Below are 21,778 nucleotides of genomic sequence, written 5' to 3'. Positions count from 1 at the left end.
GGCAAATGAAAATACTCTCCTTGAAGTAAAGAGGAAAGACAAACCTAAACCCTCTTTAGTCTACACATCAGGTCCTGTGTTACAGCCGTGAAACTTGAAGACAAGCAACGACTCAGCTCAGGCATGTGAGAATGCATTTATATCTTTACCTGACAGTATTAAACACGCCATCTGGACAGAGCACGGCCTTTCATAATGCAGTTTAGAGTGGCATTTAAGGACATGGGGTCTAGAGTCTGATGGGCTGGGTTCCGAGCCAAACTTTGCCACTTACAAGCTGGGTGATATCAGAGAGTTCATGTAAGCCTCTCTAAGCTTCAGTTTCCTCATTTGTAAAGATAAGCTGATGATAGTGCCCTGCTCTCAGGGTCACTGTGAGAACTGCATGAAGCCATCTCCTTGGTAGTTGGCACAGGGCTCAGCCTCAATAAATGTTAGCAGTAATGATTATGGAGCTTATCACAATAACCCGATGAGACGGTACGGCGGTACAGGTCATTGTTATTCCCATTTGATAGATTTTTAAACTTAATTCAGTTCCATAAATAGACACTGAGCATTTTCACTGTATCGGGCCCAGTGCGAGGGGAAGGATGCAGGGTAGGCCTGGTAGAGAGAAGCCCTGCCCTGCTTATGGTCTAGCAGATAAACAGGTAGTTAAATAATTGAGACCTGTGTCATGATGGGGGAAAGACAGGGTGCTCCAGACACATGGGACACATGGGACATAAGCTCATCTAGGAGTCAGAGACACCTACTTCAGGAGAGACATTTAGTCCAAGATTCCAAGGATACGTAGGCATCAGCAAGGTGAAGAGGAGATGGGGAGAGAGGGATCAGCATGTGAAAAGGCTGGGAGGCTGGAAGTCTCAGCAGAGGCGCTTGAAAGAACTTGGTGAGGCTGAGACAATGGTTTGGGAATGAGGAGGTCAGGGAACTGAGGCTCAGAGAGGGCAAGCGTCACATGCAAGGGCACACAGCTATTAAGAGGTGCAAGTGGGATGAGGCCAGAGTGATGGATCCGCATCAGGTGTTCTTACTGTGAGTAGCATCACGCCGGCTCTCATATGTATACTGACAATGCACGTACACACATGTATCCTTTTTAGAGTTTCAAAAGTAAGTTTTTCCTGAGTTAAGGGAAGGCCAGGGAGTACTAATTGTGTCTTCAAAATGCCAGAGTTTGATAAAGTTAATAAGAGGGGTTGCTCCTGAGTCATCAGAGAGGAGGCAGCTGTGAAATGTGTGCATGAAATTGGCTCCCTGGACTGGAAACAGTCACCTAGAGCCAAATTCATGTTCCCTGTCCTGAAACAGAAACGACAGCACACTCATGCGTGCTGGAAAGTCTGGGGAGGTAGTGAAGGCACAGGCTCTGGAGGCAGGCTGACCTGGATTGAGATCTAGACCCAGTCATTGATGACCTGCAGGGAGCTTTCTGAGCCTCACTTTTTCCTGTAAGACGGGGGATAATCAATAGCATTGTGTAACTGCGAGACAGATACTGTATGGGCAAGCGCTTGATATGTGTCTGGCATGCAGAAGGTACTCAAAAAATATTTCCTTTATAGCATGCTTGGAACTATGCTAGATTTTTAAAATATTGATTTGTTAGAGACTCCAAATCTCTTCCCTACCTTCAAGTCCTTCTATAGATTGCTGGAAGCCAAAACCTGGAGACATGGACAGGACAAAGTGACTATGATGCCAGTATCCATATCCCCTTCATAAATTACTCGCAGGTATTAGCTTCGAGGTGTATTCGTGGGCCAGCACTCCTGGGAATATCTGAAAAGCAGGATCAACTCTCTTACCGTGTTATACAGGACCGTTCAATTAACCGAAAATGTTATGGAACACATATGTCAAAAGGGCTAGGATGAATAATGAAAATGGGGATTTCTGGGGAGTGATCTGAAAACTCTTTCCAGTGCTGCAGCTTGGAGCAGAGGGTCACTGCAGGGAACACGGAGAGACAGAGGCCATCCCCAGCACAATAGGTGATGCAGGAAACATCGTGCAGATTCATCGAAGGAGAGATTACTTCCTTCCTGGTTCTGGCATTGCATGCATGGGTCAGCCACAAGTTAGGGGCAAGGCTGCTGTGAGCTGTCCAACACCATATGCTGGGGAAGGCTCCACCCTTAAAATGTGAGCTAGGAGTGGTTAGGGACAGAGATGGAGAATTGTCTGCCCCTTTCACAAAAGCCTCAACACGAAAAAGGCCTGTAATGCAGCTCAACGTGGCTCAGGAGCAGGGCAATGAAAACACTGGAAGATTTGAACGTGATCAGAGAAGCAACATTTCCTTTGGTCTCAGCTGGCTGGGTTTCACCAGTTCACCAGTGCCTTAGTGAAGAGAGGTGGGAAGTTAATTTCCTAACCATACTGTAAATTATTTACAGCTTGTTGCATAAATAATTATGCTTACATTAACTGTTCAATAAACAGTTTATAGTTCACCGCATAGCAGAGGTTAAGTCAGTCTAAATTCATTATGTGTGGTTTTTATAAAGCCCTTAGTGAGAGAGCCTTCCAGGTTGGGTTGTAGAACGGCGTAGGGGCCAGGTGGACCCAGCTGATGACAAGGCTCCTCGGATGTCTCGGGAGGAATCCTGCTGTTTACTCAGAGCGAAACCCCAGAGGGCTTGCAGTGGCTTTCAGGGCCCTCTAGGATCTAGCCTGAGTCCCTTCTCACTCCTACTGATCTTTCCCTTGCTCCACTCCATTCTGGCCGCGCTTACCTCTGTACTGTTTCTCCAGCGCCCAGGCTTACTCCCACAGGAGGCCTTTGCACCATCTTTTCCCTCTGCCCCGAAAGCACCCGTACATCAGCATGGTTGGTTTTCTCTGAAGCATTCCCTCTCAGCTTACCTTCTCAATGAGTCCTACCCTGACCCACTATTTGAAGTGGCTCTTCCCTCCCTGCCTCTCACATGAACAGTCTTGTCCCCACTTATTCTAACTCTTCTTTTGAATGGAAATTATCTGGTTTTAACATACTAGGCACTGTTAAATCGATTACGTTTATTACTATTGTCTGTTTTCCCTGCTGTAATGTACCTTTCATGGGGCAGGGCTGTTTGTTGGCTGTGTTCACTCTGTATCCCAAGCAGCTGGAACAGTTCCCGGCACAAAGTAGGCACTAAGGAAATACTGACTGAATGAATATTCAGAGTGGAATGTGTGAGGGTATGTGGGTCACACACTCTGCGTGCAGTCTGGGAGGGCCTGGAAGTTTGGGGAATGAAGTTCGATGGGAGGGCAGTCCAGTGAGAGGGATGGGCCTTCTTCAAAAGAAGAGACAGTCGTCCCATCAGACTCAACAAGTCTCAAGCCGAACCCGCCTTCCTGTTTTCTGAACTGGTTTCTCCTGTCCATTCATCTGCTTGAGTCAAAAATTTGGGTCACATCTTTGACTAGTCCCTGTTGTTCATCTTGCATCTGAATTGGTATTCAAGTCCTATCGATTTTATCTTAATTATTCTTGAGTGATTGTCTTCCAACACCACTGCTGCCACACAAATCAGGACTCCTCATCTTATTCTTGAACGTCATTTGGTTAAATATAATATCCTTGGTTTCTTTTCATATCGAATATTTTAAATATGTTACTGTACTTTTTTTCTGGTATAAAGGATTGCTCTAAGAAAGTTATCAGAGCATAATTTCCTGTCCCTTATAAATAACGTGCACTTTTTTTTTTTTTTTTTTTTGCGGTACGCGGGCCTCCCACCGCCGTGGCCTCTCCTGTTGCGGAGCACAGGCTCCGGACGCGCAGGCTCAGCGGCCACGGCTCACGGGCCCAGCCGCCCCGCGGCACGCGGGACCCTCCCAGACCGGGGCACAAACCCGTGCCCCCTGCACCGGCAGGCCGACTCCCAACCACTGCGCCACCAGGGAAGCCCTCTTTTTTTCTTTTAAAAGTCCAATAATCTTACTAGAATACACCTTGTATGCTTGTTTCCATATAGGTAGTATAGTCGGTATATATCATTTTTCTTAAAAATTTAAACTCATTTGATAATGGTTGTTGAAATATTGAAACAGTAATTTATAGTTTCCTTCTGTTTTTGAGTACATTCTCTTGGCGTTATCTCATCGTAGCAATATTATTCTGCTCTTTATTCTCTTTCTAAAATAACTATGCATGGGATGATACTTTAATAATTTTTTTCTGCTCATTTGTATGTGAAATTAGTTTCCATAAACTTTTAGAGGGAAGTAGGGCTCAGGAAATCTGTTCTAACTTCATAGAGCTCCGTCTTCTTTTGCTTTTGTGTAGGGTTCAAAATATAGTGATCTGCTTTCTAAGGTTCCTAGCTCTGTTCTGCCCCTCACATTGGTCTGAACTCTCTTCCTTCTGTCTCTATTATCTCTGTCCTTCTCAATTTCGATTTTACTCCCAAAAGTTTCTTCTTAAGGTGGTGTTTTGTTGTAGAAGAGATTCCTGTTGGGTCAGTTTTGAGAGTTCAGAGTACGTGCCTTGCACTCACCTCATTGGAGAGGCAAACCCCTTCTAATTTCAGTTATTATTCTCAAATCGTCACACTGTGCTTTCCAGTAAATACCCAGTGGCTACGTTGGGGTTCTCCTTTCCCATGTTCTCCAGATGCCGCCTTATTCTTTCCTTCTTCTTCCTCTCATACAGATGATACCGAGCAGTCTTGTACCTGCAGGTGGTTTGCCCCCCCCCCCCCGCCCCACGCTTGTATTTTGAGGTTTGTAGGAATGCTTTATCATCTAGCTTTGCTGTAAATATTATCCATGGGGTTTGGGCCTTGTTATCTAGTTGCTCTGTCAGTTTTTATATGGGAAATTGGAGTGATTGATAAACTATGCTGCCACTACTGTCATCTTTCCAGAATTCTTCCTTATTTCTCTCACGTTTAAGTAACTAAGTTCTGATGTTACCAGCTGCTTTAATTCAAATCACTCCAGAAATAACGAACACATGCAATATTGCCTATCAGGCATTATTCTAAGCAAATATTTACAAACGTTTGTATACATATGTATGTGTGTGAATATATATATTCATATATTCACTTCATTTAATAATCACAAAAAGCCTAGGAGTTAGGTACTATTATCATTCCCTTTTGCCATTGAGGAAGAGGAAACTGAAATACAAAGAGGCTTTCCCAAAGTTGTAGTTAGCAAGTGGCAGACTAGGATTTAATCCAGGCAATCTAGCTCCAGAGTTCATGCCCTGAGGGGAGCACTGGTACCCAACAGAAGCCACATGATGCCCAGAAGACCCAGTGTCATGCCTGGCTCTGATGCCGGCACAGTGGTACCTAGAAGATACAGCAGTAAGAGAAGAAGCAGCGACTATGACAGTCAGAGATGTCTAGTAGAGATCAGACAGCATGATATTACCCAGAAGGAAAGGCAGCCATGCTGGGTGGACCTGGCAGGACCTGGCAACTAGAATTATACCTAGTGTAAGGCTGCTAAAGGAAGAAGAGATGACAGAATTATCCAATGCTGCCTTGTGGTTGACTGAACCAGTCTTTTTTTTGGGGGGGGGGAATATATATATGAGACGAACTCTAGGAACTCCTGGAAATACTTGACACTCTGGTACATCATGTTAGGATGAGAATGAGGTTGGGCTATATTTGTTTATGTCTGTTTATCTCTTAGACAGTGTGAGCTTCCTAAGGGCAAGGGTCACCAGCACAAAGCCTGGCACATGATCAGCATCTGTAGTGTTTTACTGAATTGACCAGGTATTGTTTTAAACCTTATCAAACTGGTTGAGAATATTTTATGTTACAGGCATCATGTGGGGACAGGCCCTTCCTATGGGAACGCAGACCTCCCTTCAGCTACTTCTCCAAGGCTTAGCTATATATCTCCACACCTCACTGGAAAACCATTTGCCTGAAATTTCTGAGAATTGGCATAATGGTTGCTAAAGGTCCAAGCTCTACCCAACCAGAGCATGGCTTGGTGGAATATAGGAATGTTTGAACAATGCCTTTTACAAAGGTCTCTCTGATTCTGCTGACACCTGCTTTAAGTATTTCTATTTAAAACAAAAAAAGTTTATCATCATGTCTTTTGTGGTATCTAGTTACTTACCCAACCTCAAATTTTAACCACAGGGAAAAAAGTATCGCAATGAGCTGACCTATGCTTTTTCTGACATCCAAGCCAAAGACAGAGTCCACGTCTTCTGAAGTAGAGCCCCAGAAGAGAGGAAGGGGTGAGTTCAGGGATTCCAATCCATGTGCCAGGTCAGGGCGCTCATGCTCATCTTGCATGACACTCTGCTAGTTCTGGAAATATTTTCATCTGGCATGGCAAGGCTCACAGTCCGTTTCCCAGGTGGTCTCTGGTTTACTTGATTCAATTAAGTATATAATGACACCTGCTATATGTCAGGCCCTGTGCTGAGTGCTGGTGATGCTGAGATAGATCAGACAGTGCCTGCCTTTGAGAAGATCTCAAAGTCTGGTGGACGAGAGAGACAGGTGGAGAAACCATTTAGTACGGCCGCACATAGTCTATGAAATCAGGCTGCCTACATGGAGTTCTGGCTCTCTTAAGTCATGTAGGTCTTCTGCACCTCTGTATTCTCATCCGTAAAGTGGAGACAATAAGAGTGTTCACTTAATCAGGTTACTGTGAGAATAAAATACTACATGATAATTGTAGAGTCCTGGGGGCCAATAAACATTAGTTGTTATTACTGGTGGATTTTGTCTATTTTCCCTTTCCCTGTGACTTCAGAGCTGCTTTTCATCAATCCTCTATTACTTATTTTTTTGTGTTTTTTTTTTGCGGTACGCGGGCCCCTCAGTGCTGTGGCCTCTCCCGTTGCGGAGCACAGGCTCCGGACACGCAGGCTCAGTGGCCATGGCTCACGGGCCCAGCCGCTCCGTGGCATGTGGGATCTTCCTGGACCAGGGCACGAACCCGTGTCCCCTGCATCGGCAGGTGGACTCTCAACCACTGAGCCATCAGGGAAGCCCTACTTATTTGTTTTTTAGCTAAACACAATTATATTATTATCCCGATGGTTTAGTTGTAACTAGGGCAGATTGGGTACAAAGCAAGCTGGGCAAAGTCAGGCTTCATAGGTATATACATGCCTTGAGCATCAGCCCATTTTGCCCTCCACCTGCCGGTGGGCCAGAACCTCCGACGTCCTCTCTTCCCTGGTCAGAGCTGGCCTTGGACCTAAGTGGGATGAGCCACTGAGCGGGGTCAGGAGGAGGCAGGGGCCCATGGGCTTTACTACTCTGCTCATTTATTCTCTGTATGTTTGGTTGCTGCTGGGGGAGAAAGAGGAGGTATCTGTTTAAACAATCTCTGGAAATAGAAGTTATTTTAAGCTCATTCTTAAAAGAAAACCAGATTCTGCTTTCCCCACAGGCGCCCCTTGTCTGTCCTCATCTCTGAGGCTGTCACCCTGGAAGGCAGCTCCTGGAACTGCACGGCCGGGAGTGGGTTTGGCCTGAAAGCAGCAATTACATCTCTGGGGCCTGTGATCCTGGTCCTCCCGCTACCCAGAGCTTTAGGCAGAGCCAGGGCTCATAGCTTTCCTTCATCTTCCTGTTGCTGATAAGCAGCCCCTGAAGTTCTTTCTTGGGAAAATGGCCCTGCATATCTCCCTGTGTTAAGGCATCTTATCTTGCTCTCTGTTCTTCTTCAGGTAGAATAGGAAGCAGTGAAGCATGGCAGTTAAGAGTAGACTCTGGAACCAGAGAGACTAGGGTTTCAATCTCAGTGCTACTGCTTTTTCCCGGGGTGATTTTACTTCTCTGCATCTCAGTTTCCTCATCTGTACAATGGGAATGATAATAAGACCCAACTCAGATAGTTGTCCTGAGGAGTAGATCACATAGTTCATGTAAAGCACTTAGCATAGTGCTCAGCACATGGAATGTGCTCACTAAATTCTAGCCTCTATTATAATGATTAGAGGTGCTAAAGTGTTGCTATGGGGAAAGGCAGCAAAGAGGATGAACAGTTTTGAGCATCTCCTTTGTGCTATGCACTGTCCTAGGCCCTTTACGTTCACCATTTAATTTAATCCTTCCATCAACTCACTGTGGAAGGTTCTGTCATTATCTCTGTTTTACAGGTGAAGAAATTGAAGCTCAGAGAGGTTAAGAAACTTACTCAAAAGACGAATGTATGTTGTGAGAGTCAGGATACTGGTTATTCTGGTTGGGGAGTGTCCAGAAGGGGGTGCAAGGGAGGCTTCTGGGATGCTGCTAATATTCTATTTCTTTATCTGGTTCCTGGATACAAGGGTGTGTTGACCTTATGAAAATTCATGGAACTGCAGCTTGATATTATGATTTGTTCACTTTTATATACATATGTTAGTTCAATAAAAATATCAGAAAAAGGAAGAAAAAAAAAAGGCAACAGCAGTGGCAGCCTGCCTTCAATTACACAGATGACGAACAGCAGAGCCAGCTCTTTCTACCCCTGCGTGCAGACGTGCAAGCCTTGTTGGCCTGGACCTGCGGAAGCTCCTCTTACGCTCAAGGCCTTTACCTGATAAGCGGTTCTGTCCTGAGGAAGCTCTGGTTCCAGGCCTGTTCAGGCAATTAATGAGGGAGCGGCATCTTCCTGAGCCAGTCTGAGGGGCTGAACGCCAGAGGGAGGCCTCCCTGAGGTAGCTAAGCATAGAAGGCACAAGTCCAAGAGGCTGGCCTGGGATTCAGCCCTTGCTGGGCTCTAGGGCGGCTGATGGGGTCGACTGAAGGCAAAGCCAGCTAGGCTTCCACTGTTTCTTCCCCCTAGAGGACAACTTCCATCCCCTAGCCCAACTGCGGACCCTCTGTCCTTCCGCTTCAGGCTCCTTAGCCTTAACCCTCTGTCCTTAGCTTCAGGCTCCTTAGCCCCTAGCCCAACTGCGGACCCTCTGTCCTTCCGCTTCAGGCTCCTTCCCTCCCGTCCACTGGAGCTTTGATGCTCCAAGGCAGAGGTCCCCAAGCCCTGGGCTGTGGACCAGTACTGGTCTGAGGCCTGTTAGGAACCGGGCCGCAGAGCAGCAGGTGAGCGGCGAGAGAGTGAAACTTCATCTGCCGCTCGCCATCGCTCGCATTACCGCCCGAACCAGACCCCACACACCGACCCCCGCCACCGGTCCCTAGAGCAATTGTCTTCCACAGAACTGGTCCCTGGTGCCCAAAAGCTTGGGGACCGCTGCTCTAAGTCTTCTTTCTGCAGGCTCACGACACAAAGTCAGAGAGACAGACTGTCTCAGCCCATGCTTCTGGTTGGGGAAGAAGCAAGTGATGTGAGATTCTTTCTGGCGAGTTGGGGTAGAAAACACTCAGGCTTGTCTTCTGGACTCCACCTCCCTGCCGAACCTCATCTTTTTAAAAGAAATTAAAAAAAAATTTTTAAGTAGTTTTGGATTTACAGAAAGTTGCCAAGATAGTGCACGGTGTTTCTATATACCCCATACCCAGTTCCTCTGATTAGTGTCTAATAGCAGGTTGGTACATTGGCCACAACTAAGGAAGCAGCATTGGTGCTTTACTATTAACTAATTTCCAGACTTTATTCGGATTTCACTAGTTTTTCCACGAATGTCTTCTTTTGTTTCAGGATTCCATCCAGGACATCCTGTTACATGTCGTCATCGTCACGTCTCCTTAGTCTCCTCTGGCCTGTGACAGTTTCTCGGTCACCCCTTGCTTTTGATGACCCTGACCGTTTTGATGAGTCCTGGTCAGGTCTTTTGTACAACGTCCCTTGGTTTGGGTCCCCAGTGTTTTTCCTATGATGAGACTGAGTTATGGGTTTCAGGGAAAATGCTGCAGCGGTGAAGTGTCTTCATCACGTAGTATCAGGGGTACATGCTATCAACGTGGCGTATCAGCAGTGAGATTCACTTTGATCTCTTGGTTAAGGTGGTATTTGCCAGGTTTCTCCACTGCAAAGCTACTTCTTTTCTCCACTTAATAGACTCTTGCCTTTGGAATTGAGTGATTAAGTGCAGTCCATGCTCAAGCCCCACCCCACCCCATCCGTTTTTAATCATCGAGTTTCTCTGGCACAAAACCAGTAAACACACAAACTCATCTGAGTATTTACGCAGGTAGAGATACACAAACTCTCACCCAGACGCCCAGACACTGGCGCACAGACAATATAGACAGACACCCGAATGAGTTCATATCCACAAATACGGACACGCATGGGCACAAATGCACAAACATTGGGGAAATCAATAGTTTCGTCATTCCATTTCTCTTACCAGCAGAGTGATAAATCAGCTAGGATTTTAATCAACACAGCTTCTAAAATCCCACTTTCTTTCTAATTTTTAAAGATCTTAAAGAGCAAGAACTGAGTAATGCCTGCGTGTGAGTTGGGGGTGAAGGCGGGTGATGAAAATATGAGTTTGGAATCTAATCAGGCCTCCTGGGATGGGCTTACACCAGAGGCATGTGGTGGCTCTGACTCCCTTTTTCTCTCTACCTGGTTCTTCCACGGCCCTTTCCCACCCAGGCCAGAAGTAAGGGGGTGTGAGTAACTCCCCCATGAGGACCCCAGAGCTCTTCCACAGGGAGACATGCTAAGAGCCCACCCCAGCACCACGGGTTCCCTTTGTGCTGGGTGCTGGCTCCAGCTGCTGTGATTTAGGTAGGAGTCTTTCAACTCCACTGGTCTCTACCCCTGTTGCCCTGCCTGCCACCCTTGGATAGCTTCTTGTGGCTTTCAGCATAAATGCCCAACCCCTACTCTGGCTTCAAAGTTTTTCAAGATCAGGGCTTTCCCCCTTCTCCAGATCTGCCCTTCACAGCAGCCTCTTTTCCAGAATATATAATTCTAGCCCAACTAACCTACTCATTGTCCTGTTGTCTGCCGCACCCTGGAGGATTCTCCCACTGTCTTCGTGTGTCCGAACCCTACCCAGCTCTAATGCCTCTTTCTACATGAACCGTCCCCTGATCTCCAACTGAAAGGAGTAGCTCCCTTCTTTGAATTCCTAGAAAATCTTTTCTCTAAGGGATGGCACCGACTCAACTCTGCTTAGTTATTTGTGAATGTGTGCTTTAGAAAAGTTTCCTTTGGTTGCAAGCAATGGAAGTTAACTCTTGGCCTTATTTCCCAGTCCCCAAATGATGCTGGAGTTCCTGGTGGAACAACGGAATTTGCCGTCACGAACGTGACCTGCGTCCAAAAACTCCAGTCTGTGTAACTCTTGGTTCTAAGCTTCTCAGTTTGGGGAGAGGGAATTGGATTCATGCAGCTTGGTTCAGGAGCCCACCCATGGATTAACCACCAGCTATGGCCAAGGGTGTCTTCACACAGCGCAGACATCTCCCCTGGGGGACCACTCTGTGTTTGGGAGGAGGGGCCTTCCCCAAAGAGGAGAGAAACGCTGAAGTCTAGGTTGCCCCAAGAGGCAGCTAATAGAACTCGTCTTTGCTACTGATGGCAGAAGGAGGGAGAATGATGGGAAGACAAAAACAACAGATGTCCACAGCAAAGTGTTTATGGAGAGAATGAGTCAGTGAGTGAGTGACTAGTTCATTTGTTGCCCCCTAAAAGCCCCTAGGTCAGTTTGCCTCCCTGTTCTGTATCTCTAGAACATGAGGGTCATAGACTTTTCCATCCTCTATATCACCTTTCCAATCATGTTGTCGTGAATGAAAAACGTTGCCTGCCATGTCAGTAAACAAAGGATGTTGCAGCCATCAAGCCACTATAGCCGCCCGCAAAGGTGAGCCCCGAGGGAACTCAGGATGGAGAAAAACGGGCTGCCCGCAGTCAAGCCCTCAGCCTCTGCAGCCACCCTGAGGGGACGCAGGATGGGAAAGCACAGGATACTGGCCCTAGATAGCTAAGGTACATATCAAAGGAATGATTTCAGTGAGCCCAGACTCTTGCATCTTCCCATACACAGTAAAGTGCTAAATTCATTAACCTGAGATGTCTGGTTATCTTTATTTAACAGTAATGTTGTGATGTTCTGACTATTTGGTCTTTGTTGCAAAAACTCCTCTATATCCTGGTTCCTCCTTTACCTTTTTGGAGCAGTCTCTCAGAGCTGTCCTGAGAGGCTGCCTCCCAGACTGGAAGTCCTCAGTTTTGTCCGCCAAATAAAACATAATTCTCAATTTTTAGGTTGTGCATTCTTTTTAGTTGACATTGTTCGTGGGGCACTCCCTGGGGAGGTGGAATGGTGGAGGCATGTGGAGTCTTCTGCAGAGGTATGGCAGTAAATGCCTGCCGCTCTTTCAGATGTGTAGCTGGTATATGTCAGGCGCTGGTAATAAACCAGACACGAGGGATGTCCCTCACAGGACTTGGAGAGTTCAGACAAACATACAAATTGCAATAGAATGTTATTAGTGCTCCAATGGAGGATGCACAGAGAGGTGGGGGTCCTGGGGGGCAGCTGATAAGCTCTGACTGAGGCTCTTCAGAGAAAGTAACACGAGAGCCGGGTATTGCAGGGTTAATAGGAGCTTGCCAGGTAGAGAAGAAGGAAAGGGAATTCTGATCTGAGAGGAATTGTCTGTGCAAGGCCATGGGGGAGACTGTAAAAGAGAGCCACGCTTGAGAAACAGGAAGGTTGAGAGTGCCTGGAGTGTAGTGTGTCTATGGTGAGGGTGCTAAGATATGAGGGAAGGTGGAAAAGGGAGATGTGTGGGAAGGGAGGCTGGGGCCAGATCTTGGACACTCCCCATCTAAGCCTCAGGAATTTTAACTTATGGGGGAGTGGTCAGTGGGGGCACACTGAGGACTCACGCAGGGGAGTAACAAGATATATGTATAGAAAGTTCTCCTGCATTGTTCGGGGAATGGGATGCGTTGCTGCCTTGGAGAGCCAATATGGCAGCATCTATAGAATTTCACTCCTACTCCTGGGGGTCTAGGGCATAGAATGAAGATACTGGTTATATAAGGGCATATGTGTTTATAGTGGTCAAGAACTGGAAAAGTGAGTTCCCAGCAGTGGGAAAATGGTTTAATAAATTGTGGTATATCCACAAAGTGATTTTTCATCTATCTATCCATCTATCTATCATCTATTCAAATTCTTTACAAAATATAATAGCTATTTTTCATGAAGGGAGAGGGAGAAAGAAAGGATGTTGGTAAGCTTTTATTTTTAACAATTTAAAAAGCTATAAGAAACCACATGCACAATTTGCATAAACAGTATAAGCTTTGTGGTTAAAAATTACATTTAAAAACCTCATAGACAAACAGCTGCATTGTTCAGAAAGTCCTACTCCTCATTAAATAACAGTAAATATGAAGGCGTGATTTTAACCATGATAATTGGAGCATTCCGCTATCATTTCAGTCCTACTTGGTACCTTGGCCCTACTTACCTGGCCTCATCAATGCCTTCTGGGTGCTGGCTGTATTGACTCAGAATAAAAGCCAAATCCTCACCTTGTCCCACACAGCTCCATAGGGTCTGCTCACCTCCGCCCTCCACTGCTTTCACCTCAAGTCCTCCATCCCACTCTCTGCCAGGTTAACTCTTGTCTTTCTCACACATCTCAAGGACACTTATGCCTCAGGGCCTTTGCACTTGCTGTTCTCTCTCTCTGAAACAATTTCCCCCCAGATATCTACATTGCTCACTCCCTCGTGTCCTTCATGTCTTGGCTCAAAAGTCCCTTCCTCAGTGAGCCTTCTCTGAACCACTTATTTTACATTGCAATGCCTACTCCCCCTTTCACCCCCACAACTCTCTATCCTTTTTTCCTGTTCTTTTCCTTCAGAGCACTGACCACCTCCAACGTATTGTATGCATTGCTTATTTATTCTGGAAATTACTTTGGAAGTTGACTGTCCTCTCACTTGTTTGTAACCTTTACAAGGGAAATGACTTTTATCTACTTGCTTGCTCTTATAGCCCAGCTTAGAACAGTACTTGGTACATAGTAGGCACTGAATACTGTTTTGTGGAATGAGTGAATGACTAGTGGCAGGTGGAGAATGGCTGGAGGCGGGTAAGATTAGCAACAGAAAGACTAGTTGGAACACTGTTACAAGCCAAGGCAAAGGGACTTGAGCCCAGCCTTAAAGGTTAAGTGTGTATGTCTTCTTCTGTCATAATCTTCAAATGATGTTGAAATCTATTGTTTTTTAACTTCTCATTACTATGTCTTGATTCTTTAGGCAGATCAAAAGCTCCCTGAGAGGGGAGGTGTGGCATGTTGATCTCCACTTTTCCCACAGTGTCTGGCACTTATGTGATATTAAATATAATTCATTCAAGCAACGTTCAAAGCTTTGTTAATGATCTGATATTACTATTATTTGATTAAGTGAATTTTAGAGTGAATTTTATTTGACAAAGATCTTAAGATCTAATGGATATTCTCATGCTGTTGTACTAAATAGAGTTAATTTTGTTCCATTACAAAATTAGTATATATGCTTATGAAAGTAAATTTGGAAATTAGAGAAAGGTTGAAAACAAATGAAAAATCTTTTCGTTTCACCACCCATAAAAAACCACTAGCATTTTAATATTTCTTTTAAATATTTTTTCTAGAGATAGCTTTTAAACATAGTTATAATAATTGTGCTTACATTTCTGCATACTGCTTTGCATACTGTGGGTTTATTTTATTAGTGCACACATTTTTCTTTGCTATAAACTTTTGGAAAGCATTATTTTAAATAAATGCACATTATATAACCATGTAGCTGTACCATAGCTTACTTGACATAGCTAAAATTTGATATTTAAGCTATTTCTATTTTCCTCTTATTGTAAAGATAATCTGCTACTCTGTCAGATTTCATTGCCTGATTTGTTTGGTCATCTGCCCTCAAAACATCTTGCTATCTGTAAGATGGACATAATGAGAAATAAGAGGATTAAGGTAAGTGAATGCAAGAAACAGTGATGAGCATATAGTAGGTGTTTAGTAAACACCAGATGGCTTGGAATTGAAACCTTTGGAAATTGTGGAGTGTTAATAGCCTTCATGACGCTGTTCCCCGGCTGCAGGCTGCACCTGATGCAGGTGGATTCGGTCCAGCGCTGGATGGAGGACCTGAAGCTCATGACGGAGTGTGAGTGCATGTGTGTCCTGCAGGCAAAGCCCATCAGCCTGGAGGAGGATGCACAGGGCGACCTCATCCTGGCAGGTGGTTCTGGCCCCGGAGACCCCCTGCAGCTGCTGCTCAAGCGGGGCTGGGTCATCAGCACTGAGCTGCGTAGGATTGGGCAGAAGCTGGCCCAGGACCGCTGGGCGCGTGTCCACAGCATGAGCGTGCGACTGACCTGCCACGCCCGCTCCATGGTCAGCGAGTACAGCGCTGTTAGCAGGAGCTCCTCGCAGGAGATGGGCCAGGTGGGTTGCCTGGCATGGGCGTGGGTGGGCACTCGGAATGGGGTTGCCTTTTAGAAGAGTGGGTCTGAATTGTGTAGAGTCCTAACTCTTCTTGTCTCAGGGACCTCTCTCCACTTCCAATGAAGCAGGGAAGACAGTAAGGACCTTTACTGAGTATCTGCTCTGTTCTAGGAATTGTGCTAGATGTTTTGACATACACCTCATTTACCTTGAACAACCTCTGAGGCCAACATAACCACTGAGAGACACCGTGCAATGGTTAAATACACCCTCTTTAATGCCTGCCTGCTCAAGTGTCAGCTCTGTCTGCTGTGTGACCTTGCCAAGTTACTTAACTTCTCTGTGCCCCAGTTCCATCATCCTAATGAGTATAATAATAGCATTTATTTCATAGATGTGTTGTGAGGGCTGAGTCCTAATTAAATTAAATTAATTAAAAATATTAGCTAGTGTTGTTGTCCTCACTTTGTAGATGAGGAAACAGAAATTCAGAAAGCCTAAGTAACTTGCCCAAAGTTATGCAGTGAATGGTATAAGCCGGATTCAACCTAAGGCTGTGTAATTCCAAAGCCCATGGTTTTGAATCTCCTCCAAGTCCAAAGCAAACCACTGAAAATCCCCCTTTATTTCTCTTTCTTCTGGCATCTCTTTGCACCTTAGTGCTCTACCCTTTTCCTTGCTCCACTTTGCAGACAGTAAACTTCTATTCATTCTTTAAAACCCAGCTCAAATGCCCCTTCCTCTCTGAAGCTTCCCAGATCCCCCAGCATAACTAATTGCTCAGTTTTCTTTTTTTGAGCCCCCAAAGCAACTGATGATGATCTCTTTTGCCATCCATACCACACTGTGTTATAGTTTATGTGCCTGTTTTACAAATTGGCTGATTTGATTCTTCATCTTTATGCCCCAGAGGGTCCAGCTCAGCAGTTGGTCCTCGACCAGTGCTCACTGAATTGAATAAAATTGATCTATTTTTCTGCAGATTGAAAAGCTGCTAATGGAGAAGTGCTCAGAGCTGTCAGCGGTCACTGAGAGGTAAATCTGGCCTCTGGGTGAATCTAGACAGGGTCTGCCAGCCGGTCCTCAGGCAGGGAAAGGGGCTGGCATCTTCTCCCACAGGGACAGTGGGAGTGGGGAGGCCTGGTGGTGGTCTGGGAGTTTCCTTTTGCTGACTTTTATCAGCAACCTTAAAAGACTCCCTTGGGATTTTCTGCTCGCTTTTCAGGCCTGGGAGAATGTAAAAGGCAGAGGAGAGGCCTGGGCATAGGAAGAAAGAGGATTCTTGAGGGTTGGTAACAAGGAAAGAGTTTACCCCAGCTTTGGGAAGCCCCTTGATCTCCAAAGTCAAGACAAGGTGAAAGCAGACACACCTTTACACTCACATACACATTGACGAGGATTTCACAGACATGCACAGATATATAAACATACACTCACACGATCACAGAAATACACTCACAATCTCTTCTCCGTATCTCACATACATAAACACACATACGTCTACACTCAGAAACGTACACACACTCAACCTTGTCTGTATGCACACCTGGGTGCGTGTTGACACCCTCCCTCACCCCTTCCAGCCCCCAGGCCCTAGAAGAAAAGCCTGGAACTTGACATTCCTAGGACTGCCATGGAGTCTTTGGCCTTCCGTTGTGAAACATTCTCAGGTCATAGGGCTGGATTTGACCTTGGTCTTCCTGTGTGAGTGGAAAATCCCCAAAGGCTCCTGTCTGCACGCTTTAGGTAGCTATTTCTTAAAGGGTCACAGGCATTGCCATATACCTTTAGAGTGAGCAAGGCATACCTGGCACACCAGCAGCCCTCCTCTATGACTCCCGTCCACCATCCCTAGACCCTGGCTGCAATGATGGCAGGTTCTCCCAGGGAGAAGCCCAGAGGTATGGATTTGACTGCTTTCTGATGGCCTTTCTTCCTGGCAACATGGACTGTTAGCTCCTATTGCAGGCCAGCACTTCTTTGAACACTAGGAAGCCAGGGGACAAGCCAGCCTTGGAATATTCCATCTCTGACTCCCCAGGAGCTGATGTCATTTTCCCAGGCCACTTACATCGCCACCAGGCCTGTTGCAGGCCCGGATCTGTCCCCTAAAATGGCTCTGGGCTGAGTGCCTGCCCCTTACAGTGGCCCACCCAGGGTTTCTTTCTCCAGGTGCCTCCAGGTTGAGAATGAGCACATCCTGAAGTCGATGAAGGCCTGTGTGAGTGAGACCCTGAGCACGCTGGGCCAGCACTTTGGCCAGCTGCTGGAGCTGGCCCTGACCCGGGAGGTGCAGGTCAGTGTGGACTGGGCAGTGGAGGTGGGCAGAGGGACTGGGCCCGGCTCGGGGAAGCTCTAAAGTGGGCTTTCTTGGGGGACATCCTCCTCAGACCACCAAAGCGAACTCCAACACCTGAGAGACAGGACTGTCAGAGCTGAACGGAGCCTTCCTGACCATCTAGCCCAATTCTGCATTTTCAAGATGTGAAAACTAGAGCCCAGAGAGGGCAGATACTGACCTAAGGTCACACAACAAGGCAGCGGCAGGGCCCAGCGTCTCCCAGTTGCACTTTCAGTGTTGCTACCACCACCTTAAATCTTCTCTGTTGAGTTATTGTTCACAGTGCACACAATAGATCCTTATATTCCTGAAAGACTTAGGGCACCTGCTGGGAACAAGTCAATTCTGGATATCGTGGCAGTAGAGAAGAATCTAGGAAGGTCAGCTAGTCTAGCCCCTGCCTCTAGGGAAGATGGTACTTGATTTCAGAAAGAACGAGGGCTTTGGAACCTGACAGATCTACTTTCAAACTGTGGTTTATCATGGGACCTTGGTCAAATTCCTTAATCCATAGCCTCATTTTCCCCATATATAAAGTGAAGACCTTCCCTAGAAGAGAAGTGAGAGGACTAAGCAAACAACGTATGAAAAGTGCTTAGCACTTTTGGATTAAATACATATTATTTCCTTCTCTTGCCTTTTCCTATTTTTAAAAGCCTCCCAGAAAAGCTGATTCCATATGGTTTGCATTAGGAAAGGTATTTGCATGTTATTTATAGTTACAGAAATATTGTGTTACATATTTGCCATTCTTTTCCCACCACCAAATAAGAGCTTTCCACAAATAACAAATCCCTTCCCATATCGGCCTCTCTCCAAACTTGGCCTTTCTACCTATCCCAGAGTTTCCTTTCTCTCTTCCCAATGTGTCTGGCTCGTCCTGCACACAGCACAGGCCCTTCTGACCTGGTTCACTTGCTGGTCAGGGTAGCTGGCCCCGTGCAGCCTCACCCTCCCAACCCAGAAGGGTCTGCGGAGTTCACTCTCCCTGCCCCGAGAGTCTGGGACGAGGGAAGGGAAGGGCCAGGGCTGGGGCCCTGGAGCTGGCACGATGAGCAAATGTTGACAGTCACGTGTACCGGCAGGTGGTGGTTCAAGCTAAGGCCAGTGTCCCAAATGGAAGTCTAGAGGGACCCAGTGGAACATGGGGCCGAAGTGGGTGAAGAAATTGAAGGAGTGATGAGCGAGGGTATTGAAGTTAGCGGTGGGGAGGAGAGGGGCCTGGAGGAAGTTTTGAGCAGGAGCTCAGGTGCCCGCTGATGCTTTTTATGCCATTTTGGTGCCCTCTTGCCTGGCAGTACCAGGTTCATTAAAAGGGCTTAAAAGAGTTCTGTTGGATTGTAAATGGAAGCCAGCTGGGGTTGGAAGTGGTCCTTAGCTCTTTCCACCAGGGGCAAAGGGTAGCTTGTCTTTGATGCCCCAGGTCACAGATTCCTGGGAAAAGCTCCTTGGGCTGTCAGGAGCCTACTTGGGCTTTGTGGACTATGTACCTGATTTCCTGGGGCACTGCGTCCATTCTGCTTTTTCCTCATCCTGACCTTGTCTGGTGTGGAATTCCTGACCCGGTGCTTCTACTTCCCTGGCTAAATCCTGCCCCATTTCCAGTCTGGCCACCTGCCTCATTGATGCTCAGCTTGGGAGCTGTTGGATCAGCTGCTTTTCTCTTAGAATTGAGTCCCCCATTGGTCTCCCTCTCCTGGTGGGGGAAGCAGCGTCTGTCCTCCATTCCTCTGCATATTTGTTAGTTTCTTGACAACCCCCCTTCCCTCCCACATACCCAGTGGTGTCCTCTAAGCCCTCCTTTGGGCTGAGCTTGCTGTGCTCTTAATATTTCTTGGCTGACCTTTAGCATCCTTTTACATTAGAAAGTTTCCATACAAAACAGTGGTGACATAAAGAGATACACTGGCTGAAGGCAGGGTAATCTGTTCAGTGTTGTGAGCATGTGTTTCCTAAACAGGTAACTCAAATCCTGTTCTCTAGTATATTAGTAATTATACAAGGATCCTACACTTGGGGTATCTTGACATAAATGAAATTAAGCTTATTTTTTTGCATCAGCATTTCTCTTATGATGTGTTACTGTGTGTTGCAAGTCTTCTAAAAGGTCCTCACACATTCATAGTATTTCTTGTCTGACCTATAGTTTCCATAAACAGGGATTTTCTTTCTTTTGTCCATGAATATATATCTAGTGACTAGAACAGTACCTGGCATACAGCAGGCATCTAATAAAGATTTATTAATGAATGAATGTTAAGCAGTGTGTTCCAAACTTACCTAGTCACAGATCTTTTTTATTCTTAAAACACCCATTTATTCTGGGATGCTGGTGTTTCAGGAAATGCAATTTGGGAAATGCCTTTTTTGCACTAGGGAGCCATGTAGGCTTTTGAGCAGAGGAACAGTACTCTTTCCATCCGCCCTCCATGCCCACCACAAAAACACAACACATGGTGGAATGGTGCTTACAAGAAGGGCAGTGATAATATAGCACTACTCTGCACTGGTCTGCTCCATCCTGGAATGTTATGTCCAGCTCCAGACCCCAGATGTGTTATTGAGACAATGATTGTGCTCAGAGGAGCTTCCTAGGAGGACGGGGAAGGGCCGAAGATTAAGGTATGTGGGGAATAGCTGGAGGAGCAGGGATGTTTAAGAATGGAAACTCTGCTACCTCCAAAGGGAAGAAGGACCTTGGGCCAGTGAAGTGAATCTATAGGACATTCCATGGAAAAAGGGGTTGGCAAAGCAATAGGGCTGCCCTGCAGTAGAAGGGGCTGCCTTAGGAACTCCCCATCACTGAGGTGGGAAAGTCATGCCTGGGAGGATATCGGCAGTAGATGGAGGTTGGACTGAGTGACTTGCAAAGTTTCTTCCAATCTTGATAGTGTGTAATTCTATGAATATGGGGTAGTGGATTGAGCATGGCATTTGGAGGCATATCAGGGTTCAAACCCTGAACGAGCTACTTACTGCATCTACAAACTTGGGTAAGTTACTTAATGTCCTGTTTCCTCACCTCTACCTTGGGTTGTTGTTAGCATTAACTAAGACAACACAGGAGTCACTGGCACTCTTCTGATTGCATCAGTGGCTTTATTCACTACAGACCTGAGCTACCTTAAGAGAGGCTGACAACAAGCTTTGCTAAAAAGAGCCTCCTAATCCGCTAATCACTAATTGTTTATTGAGATAATTTAACTACTTGGTGGGCTTGGAAAGTTAAGGCTTAACTGTTAGGAGCCACCAATGGGAAATTAATGAACATTAAGGATTAAACTTTCTCGGATTAAAGGATTAGCCATGTGGGAGGTAAGAGAAAAAAGCTTGATTTAGAAAAGATGATTTACTTGAAGACGACTTCTAGGGGATTCTCTATTGAATAAATCAACTCTCACCTGTACCTCTGAATCCTCGATTCCGCTTCATGTGGATAGACTGTATATGCATTCATCCTTTCATGCCATCAATCAATGTTTATTTTCATTTAAAATATCACCTTTATTCTAATAAAACTGGTTAGGGACTGTATCTCTGGCTGTGTGGCTGAAGTGAACTTGTTAAAACTTCATCTCACCCCTAAACTTCCCCTTCCTGTCCCAGACAGAGCTGGTCAACCTCAGGTCTCACCTGGGGCACAAGCACCTATCTGGTGACAGAGGTCAGACCAGAGGGACACGTCCTAAGAGGCAAGAGGCAGCCGCTAAGCTAAACATACTCAGTTCCTTCTTCCAAACTCACTAACTCATCCTTGCCCTCTCGGCAAGGTGACATGGAAGGGTGGGGACTGAGGCCAGCAGAGGTGGTGTGGCTGAAATCTCTCCCTGGTGGAACAGAAGGAGTGGGGACCAAGTATTACCCCTCAGTGTTCACAGTTCTTGTCCTATTATCTTACTGGCCCCATCTATCTGGCTGTGGTCAGGCAGGAGTGTGGCTGGGCCCTTTGGAGGAGGAGGTCACCTGCCTGTGAGGCAGACTTTTCACACCTTCAGGAAGCCATCCCCCCAAATAACAAAGTCTACTCCTTTGTGGATCCTTCTGGAATCCCAGTGGGCAAATTAGACTTTGCTCCCAGAAGGCTTGGAAATGACTTAAAATATTACATTCATTAAATTGACTC

At 46.1% G+C, this 21,778-nt stretch overlaps 1 protein-coding gene across 2 annotated transcripts in view; it reads left to right on the top strand.

Moving 5' to 3' along the window:
- The window catches only part of INSC (INSC spindle orientation adaptor protein), a gene marked incomplete at its 5' end in the record, with an annotated part of 126,145 nt that overhangs the window by 46,405 nt on the left and 57,962 nt on the right, over nucleotides 1–21,778 (top strand). For both annotated transcript variants that reach the window (XM_079929648.1, XM_079929649.1), the window contains 3 exons: nucleotides 14,969–15,314; nucleotides 16,297–16,349; nucleotides 17,487–17,610. In XM_079929648.1, the coding sequence (XP_079785774.1) occupies nucleotides 14,969–15,314; nucleotides 16,297–16,349; nucleotides 17,487–17,610 (523 nt within the window). The remainder of the gene's footprint in view (nucleotides 1–14,968; nucleotides 15,315–16,296; nucleotides 16,350–17,486; nucleotides 17,611–21,778) is intronic.

The sequence above is a fragment of the Stenella coeruleoalba genome (assembly GCF_951394435.1).
Source record: "Stenella coeruleoalba genome assembly, chromosome: 8".
NCBI classification, from domain to species: Eukaryota; Metazoa; Chordata; class Mammalia; order Artiodactyla; family Delphinidae; genus Stenella; species Stenella coeruleoalba.
This window is presented reverse-complemented; position numbering and strand designations above follow the sequence as displayed.